The 21,155-nt window shown below is 36.7% G+C and overlaps 3 protein-coding genes across 3 annotated transcripts; 1 reads left to right on the forward strand and 2 right to left on the reverse strand.

The window, feature by feature from the left end:
* The first annotated feature begins 5,347 nt into the window (after positions 1-5,347).
* Positions 5,348-12,878, forward strand: slc25a15b (solute carrier family 25 member 15b). Its single transcript, XM_084731035.1, has 7 exons — positions 5,348-5,692; positions 7,790-7,884; positions 8,239-8,497; positions 8,596-8,733; positions 9,890-10,065; positions 11,260-11,418; positions 11,515-12,878. Exons 2-7 carry the CDS (start codon positions 7,830-7,832, stop codon positions 11,631-11,633), a joined length of 906 nt encoding a protein of 301 aa, XP_084587161.1. The 5' UTR covers positions 5,348-5,692; positions 7,790-7,829; the 3' UTR covers positions 11,634-12,878.
* A 115-nt stretch (positions 12,879-12,993) lies between these two features.
* On the reverse strand, positions 12,994-15,971 carry tm4sf21a (transmembrane 4 L six family member 21a). Its single transcript, XM_084731036.1, has 5 exons — positions 15,644-15,971; positions 15,181-15,246; positions 13,650-13,783; positions 13,387-13,573; positions 12,994-13,262 (listed from the first exon to the last, which is right to left on the reverse strand). Exons 1-5 carry the CDS (start codon positions 15,818-15,820, stop codon positions 13,254-13,256), a joined length of 573 nt encoding a protein of 190 aa, XP_084587162.1. The 5' UTR covers positions 15,821-15,971; the 3' UTR covers positions 12,994-13,253.
* Positions 15,972-18,663: 2,692 nt separating this feature from the next.
* LOC146318851 (transmembrane 4 L6 family member 1-like) lies at positions 18,664-21,083 on the reverse strand. The gene is made up of 4 exons (XM_084730620.1): positions 20,736-21,083; positions 20,249-20,314; positions 19,027-19,160; positions 18,664-18,943 (listed from the first exon to the last, which is right to left on the reverse strand). Exons 1-4 carry the CDS (start codon positions 20,910-20,912, stop codon positions 18,664-18,666), a joined length of 657 nt encoding a protein of 218 aa, XP_084586746.1. The 5' UTR covers positions 20,913-21,083.
* Positions 21,084-21,155: the final 72 nt, after the last annotated feature.

Below are 21,155 nucleotides of genomic sequence, written 5' to 3' on the forward strand. Positions count from 1 at the left end.
TCATCAGACTCTAACTGTGGGAAATGATACTGTATGTACAATCAGGATAGCAATTATAATTACAATGGAAAGAGCATTGTATGTATTTTAAAGCTATTGATACTACTTTGATAATGATGTAAAATGCAAAAAGACTGAACAGGAACTATAGGTATGTAAAGTATACTGTGTATAGAGGAGTTTGCTCCAGGGGAGGGATGGGCATGGGGTTCATTCTGTTCATGGCGAAATTGTTTAAAACAGAATATTGATGATTCTTGTCTGTGATGTAGACAACGTCAATGTTTTTTTTTTTTGATAAAAGGCAAAGTGATATGAAAAAAGGAACATGGTGTGTCTTTTATTGACTTCAAGACTAAACTGATGTGGTTTTACACACGTAGACAAGTGAGTCTAGACTGCTGTAAGCCATCGCTGGTCTAAGTTTTTAAGGATAAGCCTGTGGACAGAGGGCACGTGTATTTAATCCCAACCTACTCTGCTGAAACAGATGGTATTTTGGAAGCATTTAAGTTCATAGTTGAACAACAACAATGTGACTTGTTTGACGAGCATATTTTTGCATGAAATCACCAATATACAGATGAAGAAAATAATACATGAGACGTAAAGAACAGGTATACTAACAGTGGTGGAGTACATATTCATTTATTACAACTAAATACAGTATTTCTTTACATGACATGTCTACTCCACTACACTTCAGGGCAAAATATTGTTTTTTACTCCTTTACAATTATTTGACAGCTGTATAAATCAAGATTTAACATACAAAACATATAAAGAACATTTAAAACATGGTATATTGTAAAAAAAAAAAAAAAAAAAAAACATATAAAAATGAATCAATAAATAATTTGATTCTTCAGTTATCAAAAGATTAATCATCGACTGTTTTGAGAACTGAATAATTGTTCTAATAATTATAAATAATCATTTCTCATGCAAAATGCCCGAATGTCAGAAAAAAACAAGGCATTTAAGCTCTTTTGAAATGTGGCTATAATGCATAATCATCAGATTCATGGAAATAACCAGAGGATTAATATGTATTGAAAATAATCATTAGTTGCAGTCCAATAGAAAAGACATGCAAAATTAACTTTTTTGTCCACCAGTCAAATGGCTATAAATGTTCAAATTTTACCAGCCACTCAACCCTAACCCTAACCATTGTAATTTTTTTTAGCTGTTACGTGAAGTAAATCTACCAGCTGTGTTCATATTTTATTAGCATTTGGTCTAAAAAATTAGCTTCACTTCAACCAACTACGAAAGAAAAATGTAGAATCTAAAAAAAAAAATTAATTGAACAGTTCCCTTTAAAATTGTCTGAGTGCCCATCCCTTTGTATTTGTTCAAAAATGGACCTGGTCAGAATCAAACAATCAATCAGGGTTAGCTAACACGTATCTAGCGAACAGGCTCTATACCAACAAGGCCCAGCCAGTTTCTAGGTGTCTTGGTGTCTTTACCTCTGAGTAGAAGAGGCGAGAGTTTGTTACCTACAAGTGCTGACAAACTTGATGTTCTGCTTAAAGCCCAAGAAAATGTGTGTATGTTTGATGTGTCATTTGATGGGAGGGGCTTTGCAGAGTGATGCAAGGCAGCAGAGAGAGAGAGTGAGAGAGAGACAGAGGGTTTTGCCTTGTGTTTGTCCAAATTGTCTACTGTAGCTTTAAACATGAACTCTACTCTGATAATATAATATGTAATAGTATAGTAAAACATAAGGTGCATTACAAACACTCTCAGGGGCCATTGTGTACTTACTTTTGATAAGTTCCTGATAATAGTTTTGGACTTTTACTGAAGGAACATTTTCATTGTAGCCTTGGACTTTAACTTGTAATGGAGTATTATTATAGTGTGGTATTAGTACTAGTAATAAGGATCTGGATACTTCATCCAGTACTGGCTTAAGTCACTGCAATCAATAGTTGCATTAGATATAGGCTACATAAAATTCCTTAAAATGTGTCAAGGATTTACTACAGTTTTTCTAAAGCTTTGGTGGCTTTGGTTTTTCACTGATACAAAATACAAGAGAAATCTCATTTGTCTTTTTCTAATCTATTTAATACAGAAAATAAGTCAGACAGAGGAAATCACATTTATTCAGTACTTATCTTATGGGAATTAAATAAGTGAACAAAACAAAGCATGAAAAAGCTATTAATACTGAAAGACAACTTCTTAATCTAAACTTTTTTTTTAATTTAACCCTCCAGTGATGACTCATGTACTGTATATTCAACAAAAAAATATTTTATTTGGAAAGGACTTTCATTGATTAGTTGTCTTCTTAACCTTTGTCAGTGACATCATTCACATTACACAAGTTCAGCTGTTGTTTTTGGAAATCCTCCATTTCACAGTTCCCTCTCTGAAGTTCATCACACGGATGACATCTTAAAACTACGGATGGATGAGAAGTGCCTCCATTTTATTTGTGCTGAACAATATATGACGTATGCAGGCTAATTCCAAACATCTTGATCAACACAGCTGAATAACATTTATCTCATAGAATCGTTAGCAAAATTTGTTTCCAGTGCTGGCATTCACTCCACTGATAGGCATTCTCACAGAAGACACTTTGACATGTCAGAAGGAAAAGCACAGGTGTAAATAACAAAAATAAACAATGGCTGAATTCCATTTAGCCCTTTAAGCATTAGGGTCATTCTTGTCATGACTTACTGGAACACTTGAATAGAACAGAGCTGTGGTTAATTATACTAGAAACACATGTGCTTTTCCTCCTATAGCAAGTCAGAATGTCTATTGTTAAGTCCTAATATAATCAGCAGCATTAAATAGCCTGGTTCATGATCATCTACCTCATTTTAGATGATTCCAATACATGATAATAATGATAACGCCAATTACACATGGTCAAACCAGAAATCTTTAGTATGAGACTTTTAACCTCCTGTTGGCTCAGAAAACATAACACCCAGAGAAAGTCTGTACCTTAAATGTAACACTGCAAAAACTGCAGGTGATATTGTGTTCAACTGCAGAGTACTGTGCATTTAATAAATGTTTGACATAAGTACGATGTGTATGATTCATTTGACAGTAAGCAATTAGCTAAACAATTTCACTATACGTAACAATCACTCATTGTTTATTGTTTTGTTTTTTAAAAAAAAGAGGTGTAAGAACTGTACACCTTGAGAAGTATGGAAGAGTATTAGGGCAAAGCATAAGAACTTTTTTAAAATTTTGCATTTTGAGAATAAAGTGAAATGTCAAGAATAACATAAAATGTTAAGAACAAAGTCAAAAAGTCAAGAATAAAGTTGAAATGTCAAAAATACTGTTGAAATGTTGAAAATAAATTTGAGAATAACAGTTTGAAATACTGAGAATAAAACTGAAATGTCGAAAACAAAGTCGAAATGTAGAAAATAAAATCAAAATGTCAAGAATAAAATCTAATAACAAAGAAGTGAAATGTTGAGAATAAAATTTAAATAATTCATTTAAACTACTGTTCAGCTGGAGGAGCCTCATAGTGTGGACAATACCTGTATTAGCAATTGAACCTTTTTACATTTCTTTGGTTAAGAAATGATAAAAACAGCACTGTTGCAGAAGAACTTTGGCCATTACCAACTGAGCACATGCAGACTTGAGTTAAATAGAGGATTGGTGCTGTTCTGCAAGAGGGAGGGAAGGGAAAGTACTTTCAGACACCCCTAATGGGGTAAAGTAATTATGCACAAAGCTGTGTTGAAGTTGGGAGCAGCGCAGAACTCCCAGGGTGGCTCTGATTGAGAACAGCACGTTCTGAGTGGTTCTTCTATTTATACAAATTCGATGTTTGGATTATGTCTGATGTACTTGTTGGCTAAATATTTCATAAGTGCTTCTGCCAGGTTTTTGAAAATATCAAACAGGGCTTGGTGTGATCTTTTAGTCTTATTGTAAAAGAGCAACTGCATCACATCTGCACACTGACCTTTGGTCGGCACTTATGAGTTATCACAGAGACATTAAGTAGTAAAGATGTTTTATAAAATGTATTCTCTCTGCTGTTGTTTGCCATGATCTAGAAATATGTCAATGCTTTCATTTTCTGTAAAACTACATGATGTTGTATATATTTGGAATCAGATGGGCACTAAATTAGTAGATGTTGTTTGGAGTTAAGTTTGTTACTTTGCTCATCTATGTGCGTCTTCTTCCTGTTCCAAAAGCAAAAAACAAAACCCAGATCTGACAATGCTCTAAATTCATTATTTTGATGAGAAAAAAAAAAAATATTTTCAACTTTTTAACCTATATGCACAATAATGATGGACAATCATGCTATAAGCCTACATAGAAATATTATGTGTCAAAGAATGGTTTGTAAAAGATTTTTGTAGCAAGCATGTAGATAAGCTTGCATAGGCCACAACATTTTAAAATCAAATAATCAACATACTTGACTTTCAACTTAATGTCCTTGGGTCCTTGAAAAACCAAAAAATAACCAGCAGAGGGAGCTGATGTGTTTATTTTGAAAAACAAAGTAAACCGGAAGCTTTAACGTTCATGCCCTTTCATAGATCCTACATTGAGACGATGACTCAGTGGCTAGTTCTGTTTATTTTTGTATCTTTATATGTATATTTGTATCTTTGCTGCTGTTTCATTTAAATGTGAGCGTCACTACATTATTATCTAATCGAGGCAAAAAATCTTCAGAGCACAGTGTGAATTTTTTTAGTAAATATGTTTAGCGTGAAAATTTAATACAGAAATCTTAACTAATCCAGCAAATAGTGTTATTGTTAGTAATATTCAGTACCTAACCCTTCCCTAAACCCCACCCCAAACAGTAGCTGTCCAATCATAGGTTAACATGCTTTCCATTTGACATATATTGACACGGTGTGCAGGAGGCTCTGAGAAAAGCAACGGTGGCATCTTTCTTGTAGTCTCTCAAAAACATAAATCACAAGAGCACACGTGTGGTAAATTGATTAAATCAAAGTGGGTCGACGACAATGCATGCAGGGTGACCCGTCTCAAAGTCCGCTCTACTGGTCGAGTCCCTGCGTTTCCTTTTCCCACATAAATTAATCTATTTCGGTCATCCATCCCGCAGATATACCTGCTGTACTACACCACCTGACCAATGTTTGCTGAGATGTAAGCTAGCTTTAGCTTTGTTTAACATATATGTTATATCATGTACACAGCTGCTATGTAGCCTAACACAAACACTTTAAAGGGTCTTTGTTTCAAAACGTGTGAGATGTTTAAAAAAAAAAAAGTGCATTCAGAACCGAATAAATGGAAACGACTAGATTCGCAACGCGACGGGGTTTTTGATACCCGGAATTTCGAGCAGAGTGAGAGCTCTCATTTTTTTCCCCTCATTTCGGCCAGCATGAAACAACCTCTAGCATCTCCTCCTCCTCAGCGTCTATCACTGATGGTCGACCCCATTCATTGACCACAGTGAGCAACCACAGCAGGGTACGTGTTGCAAATGAGATAACACTGAGATAAACGGTGGTTGTATCATCTGCTAGTGTAAGTTAGCATGCTGTCATCCTTGGAGAATGTTAGCTTCGGTCAACGGCTCACTCGGTTAACATTACTGTTTGTCATATGTGTGGACTTGAACGTTACCTCACCACCTTCACCCGTACTTTGATGCTCCGAGTTGAACCCGTCTCTCTCCTGGAAGGTTCGTATTTTCAAGTAATTTCTATCCGTTTATTACATCAGCTTTTGTACGTAAAGGTCTAACATTTGGCGATACAGAAACCGGTAACTTTTCTGTAACCGCTGACGTTAACGCTCGACTGTTGTCATGGATATTTTTGTCACACATTTTTAACGACGTACGTTCTGGAATATAACGTAGTTCAATCACTGTCAATCAAAACGACAGTGAACGTGTGCGAGCGTCCTCTGACCGACTATTGGTCTAATGTTGAAAAGATGGTTTTATTTCAGTGTAAAGGACAGCATTTTGTCACCCTCTGGTGGTACACATATGTCAGTAACAGAACCTTAGCAGTTCAAGGACTTGTGTTAAAATTATGTAAATGAAAGTACCTTGCCAACTTTAAAAGTCCTGAGTCCGTTGGAAATTATTACTTAAATTACAAGGAAATTTTGCTTTTTCTTTCTTTCTTTCTTTCTGTCTTTCTTTCTTTCTTTCTTTCTTTTTTTTCTTGTTGTTTTTGTTTTACACAGTTGGTTAAGTTTCTGTTAATGCAAACTTAGTTTGTGTTAGGGCCCAACCAATACTAGATTTCTGGGGCTGATGCTGATACTAGGGAGTGAATTGTTTTTTCAATACATACATACATATGTTATTTATTCTTTAGAGTTCAAAACACGGGATATATAATTTATACATATCTCATCACATCACTCAAAGGTAGTTAACACTTGTGATATACTGTAGATATGCAATGGTGGCAGGATATTTTACAGTTAACCAATACATTTATTGTCCAAACTTTCTCATGCACAAGACAAAGACCCAAAATCCCAATGACAAAACAAAACATGAGTCAAAAACAAAACAGAAGACAAAGCAAGATATACAACACACATCTACACCACATGACTGCACAAGCTCAACATTTACATCTTTAATCTGATCAATTTAAAATACTAAATAAATATCTTTTATCCTTCATCAGCTCAAGTCTTCCACAACAAAATGATGGTTGAGATTGTGACTACCCAGTAATTATGTCCTTGGTGGCATTGTTGCACCTCCAAACTGAAAAAGTTGGTTAAACTCAAAATTTTAAAGCAATTTACTTCAATAGACTTTTGTGCCCAATCGAAACTCTTAAATTCTGAAAAAGTTTTTCCTTCTTATGATGTTTTGACAATTTACTTTTATTTCTTTGAATTTTAGAACGCCCCCCAAAAAGTTTATCTCAAGACTTGGGTAAACTCACTGAGGTGAAAATAAATAATGCTTAATAATTCAATATTTTCAGTTGCAATAATTTAATTTTCAAGCACCTAAATAATGACAAATCAGGTTTAGAGGTTTGGCATTTCTAACTCAAAAATTCAAGTTTACCTTAAAAAGAGAAGTAAATTATCTCAACAAAATAATATAGGTAGGCAAACATTATTTAGTTTATTTAAAAACTAATCTCAACTTTTTAAAAATATTTTTACAGTGCACTGGAAAAAAGAAACGTCATTGTTATTGAATGATTAATGTTATTATTTGACTATTGAAAGACAGTAGCTAACGAAAAGAACAAATTAACTCGATTTGAAATCATACGGGGAGAAATATAACAACCACTGGCTGCATAAAAAACATGGTCTGTGTACTTGAACCTTGTTTGAAGTTTTGTTGTTACAATGTTAGACAAACGATGTAGAAGGGTTTGTTGATTTCAAATGCATAAATAATGTTTTCTTTAACACAAATGAGGAAAAAAGACATTTTAGCTCACAGCAGTTTCTTCACCCTTGCATTTTATTATATGTGTCTCCATACAAACCCATCCTTGTCTCACTGTAAATAATTACTGTTGCCATAAATGAGGACATGTTTTATGGTAGTGTTGTGTAGTGAACTTTATAACCCTGCTGCTGGTGCTGCCTGCCCTGAGTCCTGATCCCTCTGCTGAAATACATTCATTATCACTGTCGCAGGGGAGAATTTGAAGAAACAAATGGCAGATTATATTCTGTGTACGTTTACAGTAATTGAAGTGCTCTAATAAGGTGTAGCAGCGTGTTTTGTGGGTGGAGTCAGAAGGTGATGTGCCATTTATTTGTTCTTTTCACCAAGTAGCTGAGAGAAAGCAAACTCCACTGACGATCTCTTGGACGCCATGGCCCCACACCCGGTGGTCCAGGCCATAATTGACCTTTCTGCAGGAGCCATAGGTAACTACTGTCCTTTGTCTGTTGGAGTCAGTAAACAAGCAATAATGCAGTATACACCATGTGTAATATTTAATGTCTGTGAAATAATTACGTTGCTTTTCCACTGCTTTACCAAACTACTTGCCTGCTATGTCTGACGTTGCAGGAGATTTTGATGACTCTTCTGTTTTTCTGGCTCATTTCTCTCAGTGTTTTCATAGACTGTTTATACTGTTCACTGGAGTGAACTGATTCTAATCTCACTTCACAGCACATATGTTGCGCACCAACTTTGATTTTCCTGTAGTTTGTGTAGCAGCATTTTTTGTTCGATCGCTTCCCTTGTTGACAGTTTTCAAACTTTGTCTCTCCAAGGGGGCGCTGCATGTGTGTTCAGTGGACAGCCTCTGGACACAGCAAAGGTCAAGATGCAGACCTTCCCTACACTGTACCGGGGCTTCATCCACTGCTTCGTGTCCACCTACAAACAAGTAGGTCTGCGCGGCCTCTACCAGGGCACCACGCCGGCACTGATGGCCAACATCGCAGAGAACTCTGTGCTGTTCATGAGCTACGGCTTCTGCCAGCAGGTCGTCCGCTTCACAGCTGGACTGCACAGTGAAGCTGTGCTGAGGTGGGGGCTGGGTGTTAATCAAGCTGTCCTGCTTGTTAATGTGAAGCCAAAATTACCCTGAGAATACATGCTGAACATCTCTCTTCCCTCTGTTTTAGTGACATGCAGAAAGCCTGTGCTGGCTCAGTAGCATCCATCTTCTCCTCGCTAGTCCTCTGCCCCACTGAGCTCGTCAAGTGTCGGCTGCAAGCCATGTATGAGATGGAGGCATCAGGAAAGATAGCTAAGAGCCAGAAGTAAGTGGTTGTTACACTCATGCCATACATTTATGGATAATATTATTCAATAGCTAATATCTAGGAGATTAAGTTGTGATAGAAAAATTACATTAACATAACATTTAATTGATACGGCTATAATTATTCAAACTCAAATTTATTTTATATACATATAGTATACAATATTTACAATATTTTGTTTTATTTATTTATATATTTGATCTTTATTTAACTAGTAAGAATGGTGGCTGACAAGGTCAAATGCACGGCAGCAAGCAAATAGACAAAACACAAGCAAATTAACAAAATATCTTCATCAACGTGAAAGAACAGCAATTAGAAAACTTGCTCTTTGAAACTTACCCCCGTGAGGTAAGTGCAGGGTGCAGATCAGACTGTGCCTGTGCTGGAGAGTATCTACAAAATAAAAGAAGAGAAAAAAAAAGTGAGTTATGACAAAAACAAGCATGTCCAAGTTGTATTCAGCAATTTAAATGTCCTCTGGAAACACCTTTGTTGTAAATTTTCAGTGCATTTTCTAAATGCTGTGCATGTGTTATCAAAATGGCAAAACAAAATTTCACTCTTCGGTTACACAGTTAGTTTTTTTTTAAATCAGTTTTGAATGCTCCCAGGGAGACAAAGGTGTAACACTGTAGTGTATTTTGAAGGCTATTAACCCTTATCCAGTTTAAAAATATAGGGGTATAGGGTTTAAATAAAAAAAAAAATGTACATATTGTAACTTAATATTTAAGAACTAAAGCTCAAAAGATCAAGATGCAACGAGCTGAAAGACATGCTTTTCTGTTCTGATAATGTTATTGATCTTTTGTTTTTACATTGCTCTGTGGTTGGTAACAGATTCAGAGATGTGGGAACATAAGAATTCAACCAACCTGAAAATAAATCCAACCTTATTCATGTTTAAATATCTGGGTATAATTTGCACTGAATTTATTCAGTTTTTCTTATTGAAATGATTGAACACAGTGTTTGATTTTGACAGATTTCAAAAAAATGGAATTATACATCATACATTTTCTCCTGTTTTTGTTCCTCCACTCCATTCCAGCAGTCACATCGCAGTTTCTTCAGAAAAAAGTTTTTTTTTAGTTACTGTTGCAGTGTTAGTGCATTGACTGAGCCATATATCCCTCTGCTCTGTCTGAAGCACAGTGTGGTCAGTGGTGAAATCCATTATGAGGAATGAGGGACCGCAGGGCTTCTTCCAGGGCCTGACCACCACCATAGCCAGAGAAGTCCCTGGTTACTTCTGTTTCTTCGGCGCCTACGAGCTGTGCCGCACCACCTTTGCAGACTACATGAAATGTGACAAGGACGACATAGGTACAGGCAAAATGTCCACAGAGCACAAAATATTTCAGTTGTCAACTCTCGTCAACAATTCTGAACTGATATTCATCATTCATACACAGAGAAATCCATCATTCTACAAACACTCATTCCAAAAATATTGGGACGCTGTGTAATGTAAAGAAAAACAGAGTGAAATGATTTGCAAATACTTTTCGAACTGATAAACTTGTTTGTTTTTAATGAATGTCCACTCATTTTGAATTTGATACTTGCAACATGTGGGGGTATATTAACAACTGTGTTACATCACCTTTTCTTTTAAAACAACACTTAGTAAGTGTTTGGGAACTGCGGACTCTAATTGTTGAAGTTTTGAAGGTAAAATCCGTTCTCATTCTTGCTTGATATACGACTTCTCTGGCTCAGCATTATGGGATTTCAGTTTTCCTATTTTGTGCTTCATAATGCACCATACATTGTCAATGGGAGACGGGTCTGGATTACAGGCTCATCACTCTGGTACTTGAACTCTTTCACTACGCAGACACACACATGCAGTAACACCTGCAGAATGTGGCACTGTTTCACTGAAATAAGCAGAGTGTCCCTGAAAAAGACTGGATGGCAGCATATGTTGCTCCAAAACCTGTATGTACCATTCAACATTAATGGGGTCTACCCAGTTACCCATGATGCCATGGGCACTAACACACCCCCATACCATCATAGGTGCTGGCTTTTGAACTTTGCCCTGGTAACAATCTGGATGGTGTTATTCCTCTTCAGCCCAGAGGACATGGCATCCACGATTTTGTCAGACCACAGCACACTTTTCTGCTTTCTGTCAGTTTATCTCAACCTCCCTGTCCCAACTTTTTTGAGACATGTTGCCAACATCAAATTCAGAATGAGTCTGTATTTACAAAAAACAAAGTTTATCAGTTGGAACATTCTTTGAACTCTATTCAATTGAATACAAGTCAAAAAAGTATTTGCAAATCATTGTTATCTGTTTTTTTATTTACGTCCCAACCTCTTTGGAATTGGGGTTTGTGTTGTTGGACTTAAACTTTGAATTACGGCTTAGCAGTTGCAAATGAATTTTTATTACCCATCCAAAATATTTAATCTTTTCATTCATAAATATTTGCTTTCACCTCCCATACATCTAGTGAACAGTATCATTGTGTTTTTGTTTAACTGGTGTAACTGTGTATGTTGAAGGTGTGGCTCCAATCATGTTCAGCGGTGGTTTCGGGGGGGCGTGCCTGTGGCTGGTTGTCTATCCTATGGACTGCATCAAGTCACGGATCCAGGTCATGTCTATGACGGGCAAACAAGCAGGGTTCTTCAGAACCTTCATCACCATCGCTCGAACTGAAGGTAGGTAGAATTGGGTGTGATTTGTTTTATCATCTTAGCGGTGATGTTTTATGTTCAAGTTTTCTGAATATAACCTTCGGTGTCTCTTCTGTTCAGGTGTGAGGGCGCTCTACTCTGGTCTTACTCCCACCATGATCCGTACGTTCCCTGCTAATGGAGCACTGTTTCTGGGTTATGAAGCCAGCAGGAAGCTCATGATGAAGCAGTTTGACTGACAAAATATGCATAACACAAATGAACGAGTGGGGAACTGGAGGTGGAATATTATAGCCATAGAACCATGTCCAAACTCCAGTTTAAGTTTTGAATCTCCTTTTGCATAGGATTTGGGTTTTTGCCATTTCCTGCTTTTATGTAAATACTAACACACTACATCTCTCGCACAACTGATATAGCTTTGACATCATTTAAATTTTAATATTGATTTATTTTTTAGATATAAACACTGTTTGTTTTTAACACTCCAAGAATGATACTGCCATCATACAACATACACATGTATATGATAAAGGTGTATGTGTAGCACAGTATTGAGCAATCTAAACCAGCTTCTTTATGAGCAGTTGTCGACACTCCAATTAATTGTTTTATGTCTACCTCAACAAAGTCATGCCCGCACAGAGTTATGTTTCTCTGACATTTAATCCAAATCTGTCTTTACCTGCGCTGTATGCAGATACATGGGTAAGAGAAACGGTTACATTTTGAGGTTATCTTAGATGCACAAAATCTTAAAACCTTACTTAAGCTCACCGAATGAAGATATTATTTAAAAATGTGGAGTGGCATATAATAATTGTTTTAAGCTGCTTAAAACTACGTGTGATGACTCGTGTTTTCAATGATGGAATCGTTCTCGGCTAAATATGTGCCTCAGTTTTGGACCACAGCTGGGTTTATGTAGGAAAACAAAAGCAATTCTGCCAACAAACATGCTAAAACATTTGCTTACCTACACTGAACAGTCTTGATGTCGTTATCGTTCAACCTCGAGCCCTGAAGTCTCACAGGTTTCATCAGCACAGCAAGAAGCAACGAACAGCCAGCAAGTGTTTTAAATGTAGTTTTTAATTTTGGGTCTAAGGTTATTTCCATCATACTGACTGTTTTTGTATTAACATGTGGTGTTTCACTCCTGTTGAGATTAAGTTTCTATTCTTTGGGACTTTGCCCTTTAAATCAGTACATTTTACCTTTTTTATTGTGTAACCTTTATTGTTAAGTCAGTGGGGAAATATTGACTGCCTCATCAAATGTGCCATTTGCATTTCATATGCAAGGTTTTCTCCACAGTGCGTAGTAATTTGGTAATTCAGTCACATTCCTTTAATGTTCATTGAGAAATGTAGGTGTTTTAGAATGCAAAACATTTGAGATGACACTGAAATGTTTGTATAGATATTGATGTACTCTGTACAACCTGCTGTATAACTTACATTAAAGGTGTCATTGAAGAATTACTGAAAGTGCTGAATGTTCCCTTTACGTGGAAATTACAATAAAGCAAAGGGTTTCTAATACTGTGACATGCCAAATATAGTGTAAAACAACAGAACTGCAGCAGTGGATCAGCAGTTAATATTTAAAACCATTTATTAAAATTAGCATGATTTACTTCTAACACTGAGCCATTTACTGTGACACAACAAAATGCATTCCAAGTATTTCTATTCAGTTATAACAAAGTGTTACGCATCATGAAATACACATAAAACGTATAAAAATCAGTCAAAATTGTCAAATAGAGACAATAAGAAGCAAATATTTTAAGCAGATGCAGCCAGGAGCACTACTTGCAGTCTTCCAGCAGGGGGCGCCACTCAACTGTCAGAAACTCACAGTGGCTGCAAGTAAAAAAAAAAAAACCCACCAAGGTAAGATTCTTTGATATTACACATCTTTTCACAAGTGTCTGGCTTTAGACATCCTAACAGCGAATACATTCTCTCAGGCTGAGCTTTATCTTACCCCTTTCTCGGTGCAGGTTCCACACAGGCAGCCAAAGAGCCCATTGATCATCTGAATGGCACAGAGGACCACCTCCAGACTGGCTGTGGCCAGCAGAGTAGCAAACAATCCAATGTTGAACTGCACAATGTCCTTAGGCTCTATGCACGTCCCCCACCATGTGTCGTCAGTCAAGTAATTCCGGTCTCTGTAGAAAAGAGGAGCTTTATGAAAGATCAGCCCTTTAGAAACTTGTAATCAGCATTGATCAGAAAGTTACTCACGCATTTTTAAAAGGCGTCATCCAAACCAGTAAGACTTTGCAAAGGGGCCCATTCTGCAAACCCAGCACAGCCACACTGAAACTGTACAGGGCACCGGCCACACCCACTGCAGCGAATGCAATTGATAAGAACATCTACAAAAGTTGCGTGAAAAGCAAAGGTCAGAAACATTTGTGTTGCATTTGAAAACACTGATCAGTTGTCCCCTTTGCTTACCCCTCTGCCCCCTATTGATTAATTAGGTATTTATGAGTTGAAGGAGGAACAGGCTCTCAGTTTTCTGCTGACATTTTTTTCACCTCTCTCATTCCTCACATTCTGTCAAGCTGTGTTCATCACCAACAGTAATAAGATAAACTTCAGGCTACATACAACATTCCTGTTTGTTTAGAAGCGGTTTGGTCACATCTTCTATCTCTAAAGCAGGTTCACACTTTATTTTTGCACTACTATTGTTTTCCTGCACCCTACAACTGACATCAGACAATGTTATCAAGACAAACTCATTAACAGGAACACACCTTGATGTTATTTTAAAAAGTCATATGACCATTTGAGTCAGCATCAGTATCTGCATCTGCTGGAAGTTTAAGGCAGATTTTAACCAGCCTTTTGCTCATAGCTTAAACTTCCAAATCTTATTTTTGGATCAAGAAAGAGGAAATGTACTGTTGTCCTGACGGTTTCAGAACTCATTATATTGTGTGTTATCTGTCCAAACAACATGTCTAGTGATGCAGAACAGTAACTTTGCTGTGACCATTGAATGATGCAACCACAAGAGTCATGATTGAAGTGTTATTGACACTATAACTGCTGGGAATCTCTGTAAATCTAAAACGACAGTTGGGTAAAATTTCCCTGCTATTAGAATGCATTGCTTTTCAAGGTACAAGCAGTTGGTGATTTGTTCATTTCTAACATGGGTCCAATTGGAGCACCCACTTCCCCCCCGTTGCCAACATTTTCATAATAGTTTAATTAGCATAAACTGTAACTGTAACTGTAGCACTCAGTACATGCAAATGTTTTGCCTGATTTGCATTAATAACTCTCTTTCTCTTATGCACATTTAAGTTTAGCATATGACTTATGACACAGCTCTGTCAAACAAGGTAGCTGACAAACGGCATTACCAATAGCAGCATAAAATGTTTTCCTAAACACACAAAATTAATTGTGCAAAAATGATTGAATTCTCTATGGAATCAAAATTGATTCCATTACATTGTTTCAACGTCACACATTTCAACATAGGTGAATTTAGGTCGTGCCTCAACGCTGAATTAATGTTGAATTATGTCTTGATTTTGAAAGAAGAATTGATTGTTTTATTCATACAGTTAAAAGTTGCAGGGACTGTGCACTAGTCTTGTCATGATACTGGAATTTTGCATTTCAATACAAAGCCTTGAAAGATACTGATTTTCAATGCCATTTTCGATACCAACTGGTAATGGACTAATTTTTATTCAAACATATTTAGATATAATAAAGTTAATATGACAACAAGTTGGTGTGACTGACTCACCCCACAGCGGTTCCCACAGCACCCCTTCTGTCCAGTCAAGTGGATGTAAAGTGCTGGGAGCAACACCTACAGCAAGACGGATGAGTCGACAGGAGTTAATGAGTTTAACGAAGCTGAAGCAATTCAACATTCAATCAATCTAAAGCTTGGAGAATATGTTAAAAGAATTGTGGAAACATGGCAGAATTCAGTCTTTAGTCAGCTGATACTGTTATTACTGCTATTAGAAGTTCGAGACTTTGCCTCAGTCAGAACTAAATCTCATGAGAATATCATTCAGCACAAAATTGTGAGGCCAATTTTTAAATCTTTAAATTACAAAGCCACTATTTTGTAGTTTTAGCTTTATATATTGAACTAACTGACATTTTTCTAAGGTTGCACATATTTGAGGAAAGAATTTACAGAAGCTTGTCGTCCAGAGTCACACCCTTCAGTAAATTCTTGAGAAGAGACAACATACCATTAAACCTCCTCCGACAAGTCCTCCCATGTATTTCACCTCCTCGGTAATGTGTCCATCTTTGACATACTTGATGTCCCCGCCAGGAAAAAACAACACTATGTTACAGATGATGGATATGACTACCAGCGGGTACAGAGTCACCGCAATGCAACGGGAACATCTTCCAGTGCACATGTTGTCCAAATGAAACAAACTAACTTGGCTGCTGTGAAACCTGTTGTTCTGCAAGTTTGAGCTCAAATCCTTCCTGCTTTCAGAGAGAGGTTCTCGTTCAAACTAACCCCAGACAGGCAAATGTATTTGCACTGGGAACAGAAACTAAATATGGTGAGTATTTTAGGGTGTGGGAGGTGTAGTGACAAGCTGATAACATGGACAAACACAGGTTGGGATAGGCTGCACAAGTATGTGAGTCATACCAGAAGTGTATTTGGGAGACAACGCTTGTTTTGTTGAGTAAGATCATGTAGGAACCAGATTGTATTAAAAATCTGAACGCATTCAGGTGATATGAGTCAGATGTTTTATTGATTGTCACTCACTTTTAATGACTGAAGTCGAGTTCAATGATCGGGCCTCCAACATGCTTATTGTAGTTAAATCTCAGTTTCTTGTATGTTGCTGTAATAAAATAACTGCTACTTTATTGTCTTTGAAGCAGAGATTTACCGTGAGATATTTTCAGCTCCATCTCTTGGGTACAGTAGAGTGGTGATGTGTTGACATAGTGATTCTAGGATCACAGCACAGTTGGACTTTAGACCTGTGGCAGGACGCTTTGCAGAGTAAGAACAATGTGTCTTTGACATCAGCTGCAAATTGCTTATAAATGACCACATTGTGTGTAGTTAAACACTGACCAGACGTTCTACATTTTTCAGTTTCTGAAATAAGCTTGTGACTGCTGTTTCCACATTGCATCACCTAACTGAGGGCTTCGAAAAAAGAAAAGGTTAAAAAAAGAAGAAGCCATGGTTGCCAAAACAGTTGTCTCCGAGCAACGCATGGGCGAGGCAGTGTTCCTCATCTGTTACAAAGGTCTGGTTGAACAGATGTAGTTTTTTCTCTAGAAGTAGGCATAGAAATAGAAATAGGTCATGAGTTCTGTATTGACCTTTGTGGGGATGAAACAAAGATGGAAATGATGGTTTTAGCACCTTCACAACCACATGTTCATAAACATCAGGCGTTTATAAAGCACTGTTGGATGTTTATACATGGCAGCCCAAGATGCAATCAATCCAAGATTTCCCTATGGCAATGTAAGAGTGATGTTACTGTCACTCACTTGAGGGATGGATCTATTCTGCACTGATATTATACAAATTTTACAGCAAATTTTCAACCAGTTAAATCACATAAAAACTAAACAATATTAAAGTTTGGAATTTTGTGCATTCTAAAATTTTAAACAGCAAAACTGAAGGCCTGCCCATGCTTTATTAACACCTGCATGCCTGTAGTACCTGTTGGCACTAAAACCAGGGGAACTTTGCACATCTTTCATCTTTCATGTTTCAACAACAGTCATTCAACTTCTCAGTGTTTGCAGGGATTATACAGTAAAATGTCACTGTAGGAAGTGGCATGGTAAATCATTATTATTTTTTATGACTATATGACACTTGTTTCATTCAGTTTTATTGCTTTCTGGTGGATCTCTGGCCGCTGCATCATGAGTATCATCTGCACTTGACTTACAGACACAGCATTATGAAGCTGGGAGACCACCTGCTGTGCAATAATGTTCCCATTATTAAGCAGTCAACATTAAAGGTTTGTTTGAATGATTGTCACAATCATGGTAAATGTCAGTTATTGTATACACTTTGCTCCGTCCTAGCCTTTAAGATCTAAACAATCAGCTGGTGAAAATATGAAGTTGCAACCTTTTCATACAGTAGAAACTACTGCTGTGACATCTAACATGTTGGCACATCAGGACATCAACAGCCAGGTATTCAGCTGTAAGTGCACATGTCTAACAATCTGAGATATAGCTGAAACATTTGCAGAGACAATGGTGATACAGTACTGAGTGACATTTATTGTAGCTATTCAGTCCACATTAAAGGCGTCATTGAAGAAAAGAGCATCCAGGTTTTTATTATTTTGTCTGAAATATACAATAAGCCAAAAGGGTGATATTACTGTAAAACACTGGCTGTTTCTAAAGCTGTGGTCTTTATACAACAGACCCTAATACATTGCAACAGTATGAGGCATCATGAAATATACTAATTAAAATTTAAAGTGATAGTTTTGATTATTTGCAGTCAAGGACAGTGTCAACAAAAGGTCATTTAAACACTTAAAAAGGTCCACATGAAAAAAATGCATATTTGTTTAAGTCTTTGCTATATTTGGAGTATTTTTATCACTTTACCTTGCTGTCAGGCAGCATTTTCTGTCAGGAAAGTGCCCTTATAACAGGAGAAAGTCATTTTACCTCCAGAGTTGCTGGCTTACCACTGCATCCATCTGTTAGTTTGTTGGTGATATTGTGTTTGGTTTTTAAAAAGTTGGTTTGGATTCACTGAAGTCACACAGCAACACAAACAAACTAACCAATAAAGTCAGCAATAGATCAGAATCTCCCATGTTCTGCAAGGTGGAATGACTGATTTCATCTGTGGAGTTTGGTTGGTTTGGAGAGAGAGTGATAGCTTATATAACGGTGGTTTCTCATTGAGAAAGGATGTCTGATGGCAAAGAAAAATGGTGAAAAATCTTATAAATATAGCGTACACTTAAACTGATATTTACTATCGATACACATCTCATAAAGTCTCACGTCAAATAATCCAAACTATCCCTTTAAAATTTGTTATCAGAGACAGCTACAGTTTGAAAGTATGTTTTTGCATGTTCAGCCAGAACACAGGTCTCAGCCGTCCATCACGGGGCGCAGTCAACTCTTCATATGTGGTATGACTGCAAATTATTAACTTACAGTTCCTGTAAAATAATAAAACAAACAACAACAACAAATACAAGACAAGAAAGGGGACACACTGTCAAGATTCTCTCAAATTACACAAACTGTGGGAAATATCTGGATTCAGGTATCCTAACAATAAACAAAACTGAAGTGATCTCTTTATTTTTACCTCTTTTGGGTTGCAGGTGCCACACAGGCAGCCAAAGAGGCCGTTGAGGATCTGAGCAGCACAGAGCAGAGCCTGCAGACAGCTGGCTGCCATCAGAGTGAAGAACAGTCCAGTGTTGAACTGCACCACGTTCTTCGGCTCAGTGCATTCTTCCCACAGCTTGGCATCAGACAGGTAGCTTGAATTGCTACGTGAAAGAAGAGGCCTGTAAACAACCAAAACTTCATAACGTTTACAAATGTCATCCGAAAGGTCTGTCTGTTCTGTCACCTGTTTTTAAAAGGTGTGGTCCAATTCCCACCGTCCTTGCAGAAGGGTCCATTAACCACACCGAAGAGAGCCACAGTGAAACTGTACAGGGCACCAGCCACTCCCAGTACAGCGAATACAACTGAGAAAAGCATCTGTAGAAGTTAAAGGAAAAGCAACGGTCAGAAAGTTTGATGTTGTTTTCATATTTTCAGATAATGATTTGTATCAGTAGTGTTTTGTCTACTTAAACACATTCAAATAAGCTGTTTGCACACATCTTGAGCCTGTAAAAAATGTTCTTTTAAAAAGAAAAAGTAGAACTGTACTGTGCCACTGTAAAAATAAATTATTTGAACACGAAAAAAGTGTCCAGACTGCCTAAAAATTTGAAGTTGACTGAAAATAAGTAGAGGTAATTTAGTAATAATTTAAAACAAATAAACTTTTCTAATCAAATAAACTTTATATTAATTCAATTTTACTTGAGAGAATGTGTTCAATGAGCTTGAGATATTAAGTTGAACCAGCAACTCTTCAGTCAAACCAATGAACATCACAAGCAAATTTGATTTCCTTTTACATTTTCTCAGTTTGAAGAGTCATTTCTTAAAGTGTATTAGAAACAGACAGAACATTTTCATCATATGTTTTCTTCAAACTATAAATAAGAGGGGTCTCAGGAGAGTTGCATGTTCAGAAGTCAGTCAATATGCTGATTATGGTTCTGTAGAAACTTAATTTAATGAGCTGATCGAACTCTGTACAGTAAATTAATTCAATTCATCATTTCAAATCAAAAGACTTCAAGTTAGAAGAACTAATGTTCATGAGTTCTAAAGAATTCTGAAAGTGACTACTTCAAATTTTAAGTTTAATTAACATGAATAAATAAAATATTGCATATTTACATTAAGTTCATGAGAAAACATTAAATGATTCAACTAAATTCTTGTATAATTTCTTTTAGTGTGTGGCTGATGAGGTTGCATTATCTTATCTTTCTGAAGAAGATCTAAAGGTTGTGCAACGGTGATGCAGCACAAACCAGCATATACTTTTTTAAAATGATTATTATTGAGTAATTAGCAGTAACTGGTTTCCATCAAACTCTTATATTTAGTTGAGTGTGGCAGCTCTTTTTAACCTTAAAAAGATAAGTATGATGATAAAATAATCTTAACTCAATTTCTTTTTCTTTGATCTCTGACTGAGAAGTATTTCAGACTTCTGACTGACTCACCCCTAAGCGATTTCCACAGCAGCCCTCTTCTCCAGTCAAGTTGAGGAAAATCGCTACGATCAACACCTGTGATGGTACAGATTATTGATTGAGTGTAAAACATGTTCAAAAAGTTTAGTTGCAAACTATCACTTGGGAAACTTTGCAGATGTCAGTATTCTGTGTCAAACTTGTCATTAAAAAGTTTGAAACTTTACTTCAGTCCAGATGAAAAGCTCCTTAAGTGAGTTTCATACATTAAAATATATGGTAAATGTGATATTAATAATAATGAAACTGAATGTTACATTGTGTTGCTAGATTAAGAGAATCACAAGGATGCCAGGATGCACAGAATTAGGACTCAGAAAAGGTGAGATGACCACTGCAAAATCAATAAAAGTTAAAAAAAAAGAACCAATATACAGTAGAAATCCAGTGTTTTTATTAGTTTTAATTGAGGCTGCAAATGATATTCTAGTAACATGTTACAGAAGAGACAACTCACCACTAATCCCCCTCCAAGAAGTCCCCCCATGCAATACACCTCTGCAGTAATGTGTCCATCTTTGGCGTACTTGACGTCCCAGCCAGGAAAGAAGAGCACGATGTTACAGATGATGGACAGAAGCACTAACGGGTACAGAGTAACAGCAATGCAACGAGAACATTTTCCAGTACACATGTTGTCACAGTGAAAAATGCCTAACTTCTGTAAAACTTCTTGTTCATTTGGGTTTTGCTTGAATCCTTCCTGTTTTCAGAGGTGTTTCACATGAACCTGCCCACAAGAGATAACATGTTCGCACTGGCAAGTAAACACTACTAATGGTGATGAACTGGTGTGGGAAGTGTAATTGTATTATAAAAGATTTACATGTATTAACAACTTTTTTTTTTTGCTTTTGTTTGTTTTTTTTTTATGTAT

This window comes from Lutjanus erythropterus, chromosome 11 (genome assembly GCF_056507025.1).
Source record: "Lutjanus erythropterus isolate fLutEry1 chromosome 11, fLutEry1.hap2, whole genome shotgun sequence".
NCBI classification, from domain to species: Eukaryota; Metazoa; Chordata; class Actinopteri; order Lutjaniformes; family Lutjanidae; genus Lutjanus; species Lutjanus erythropterus.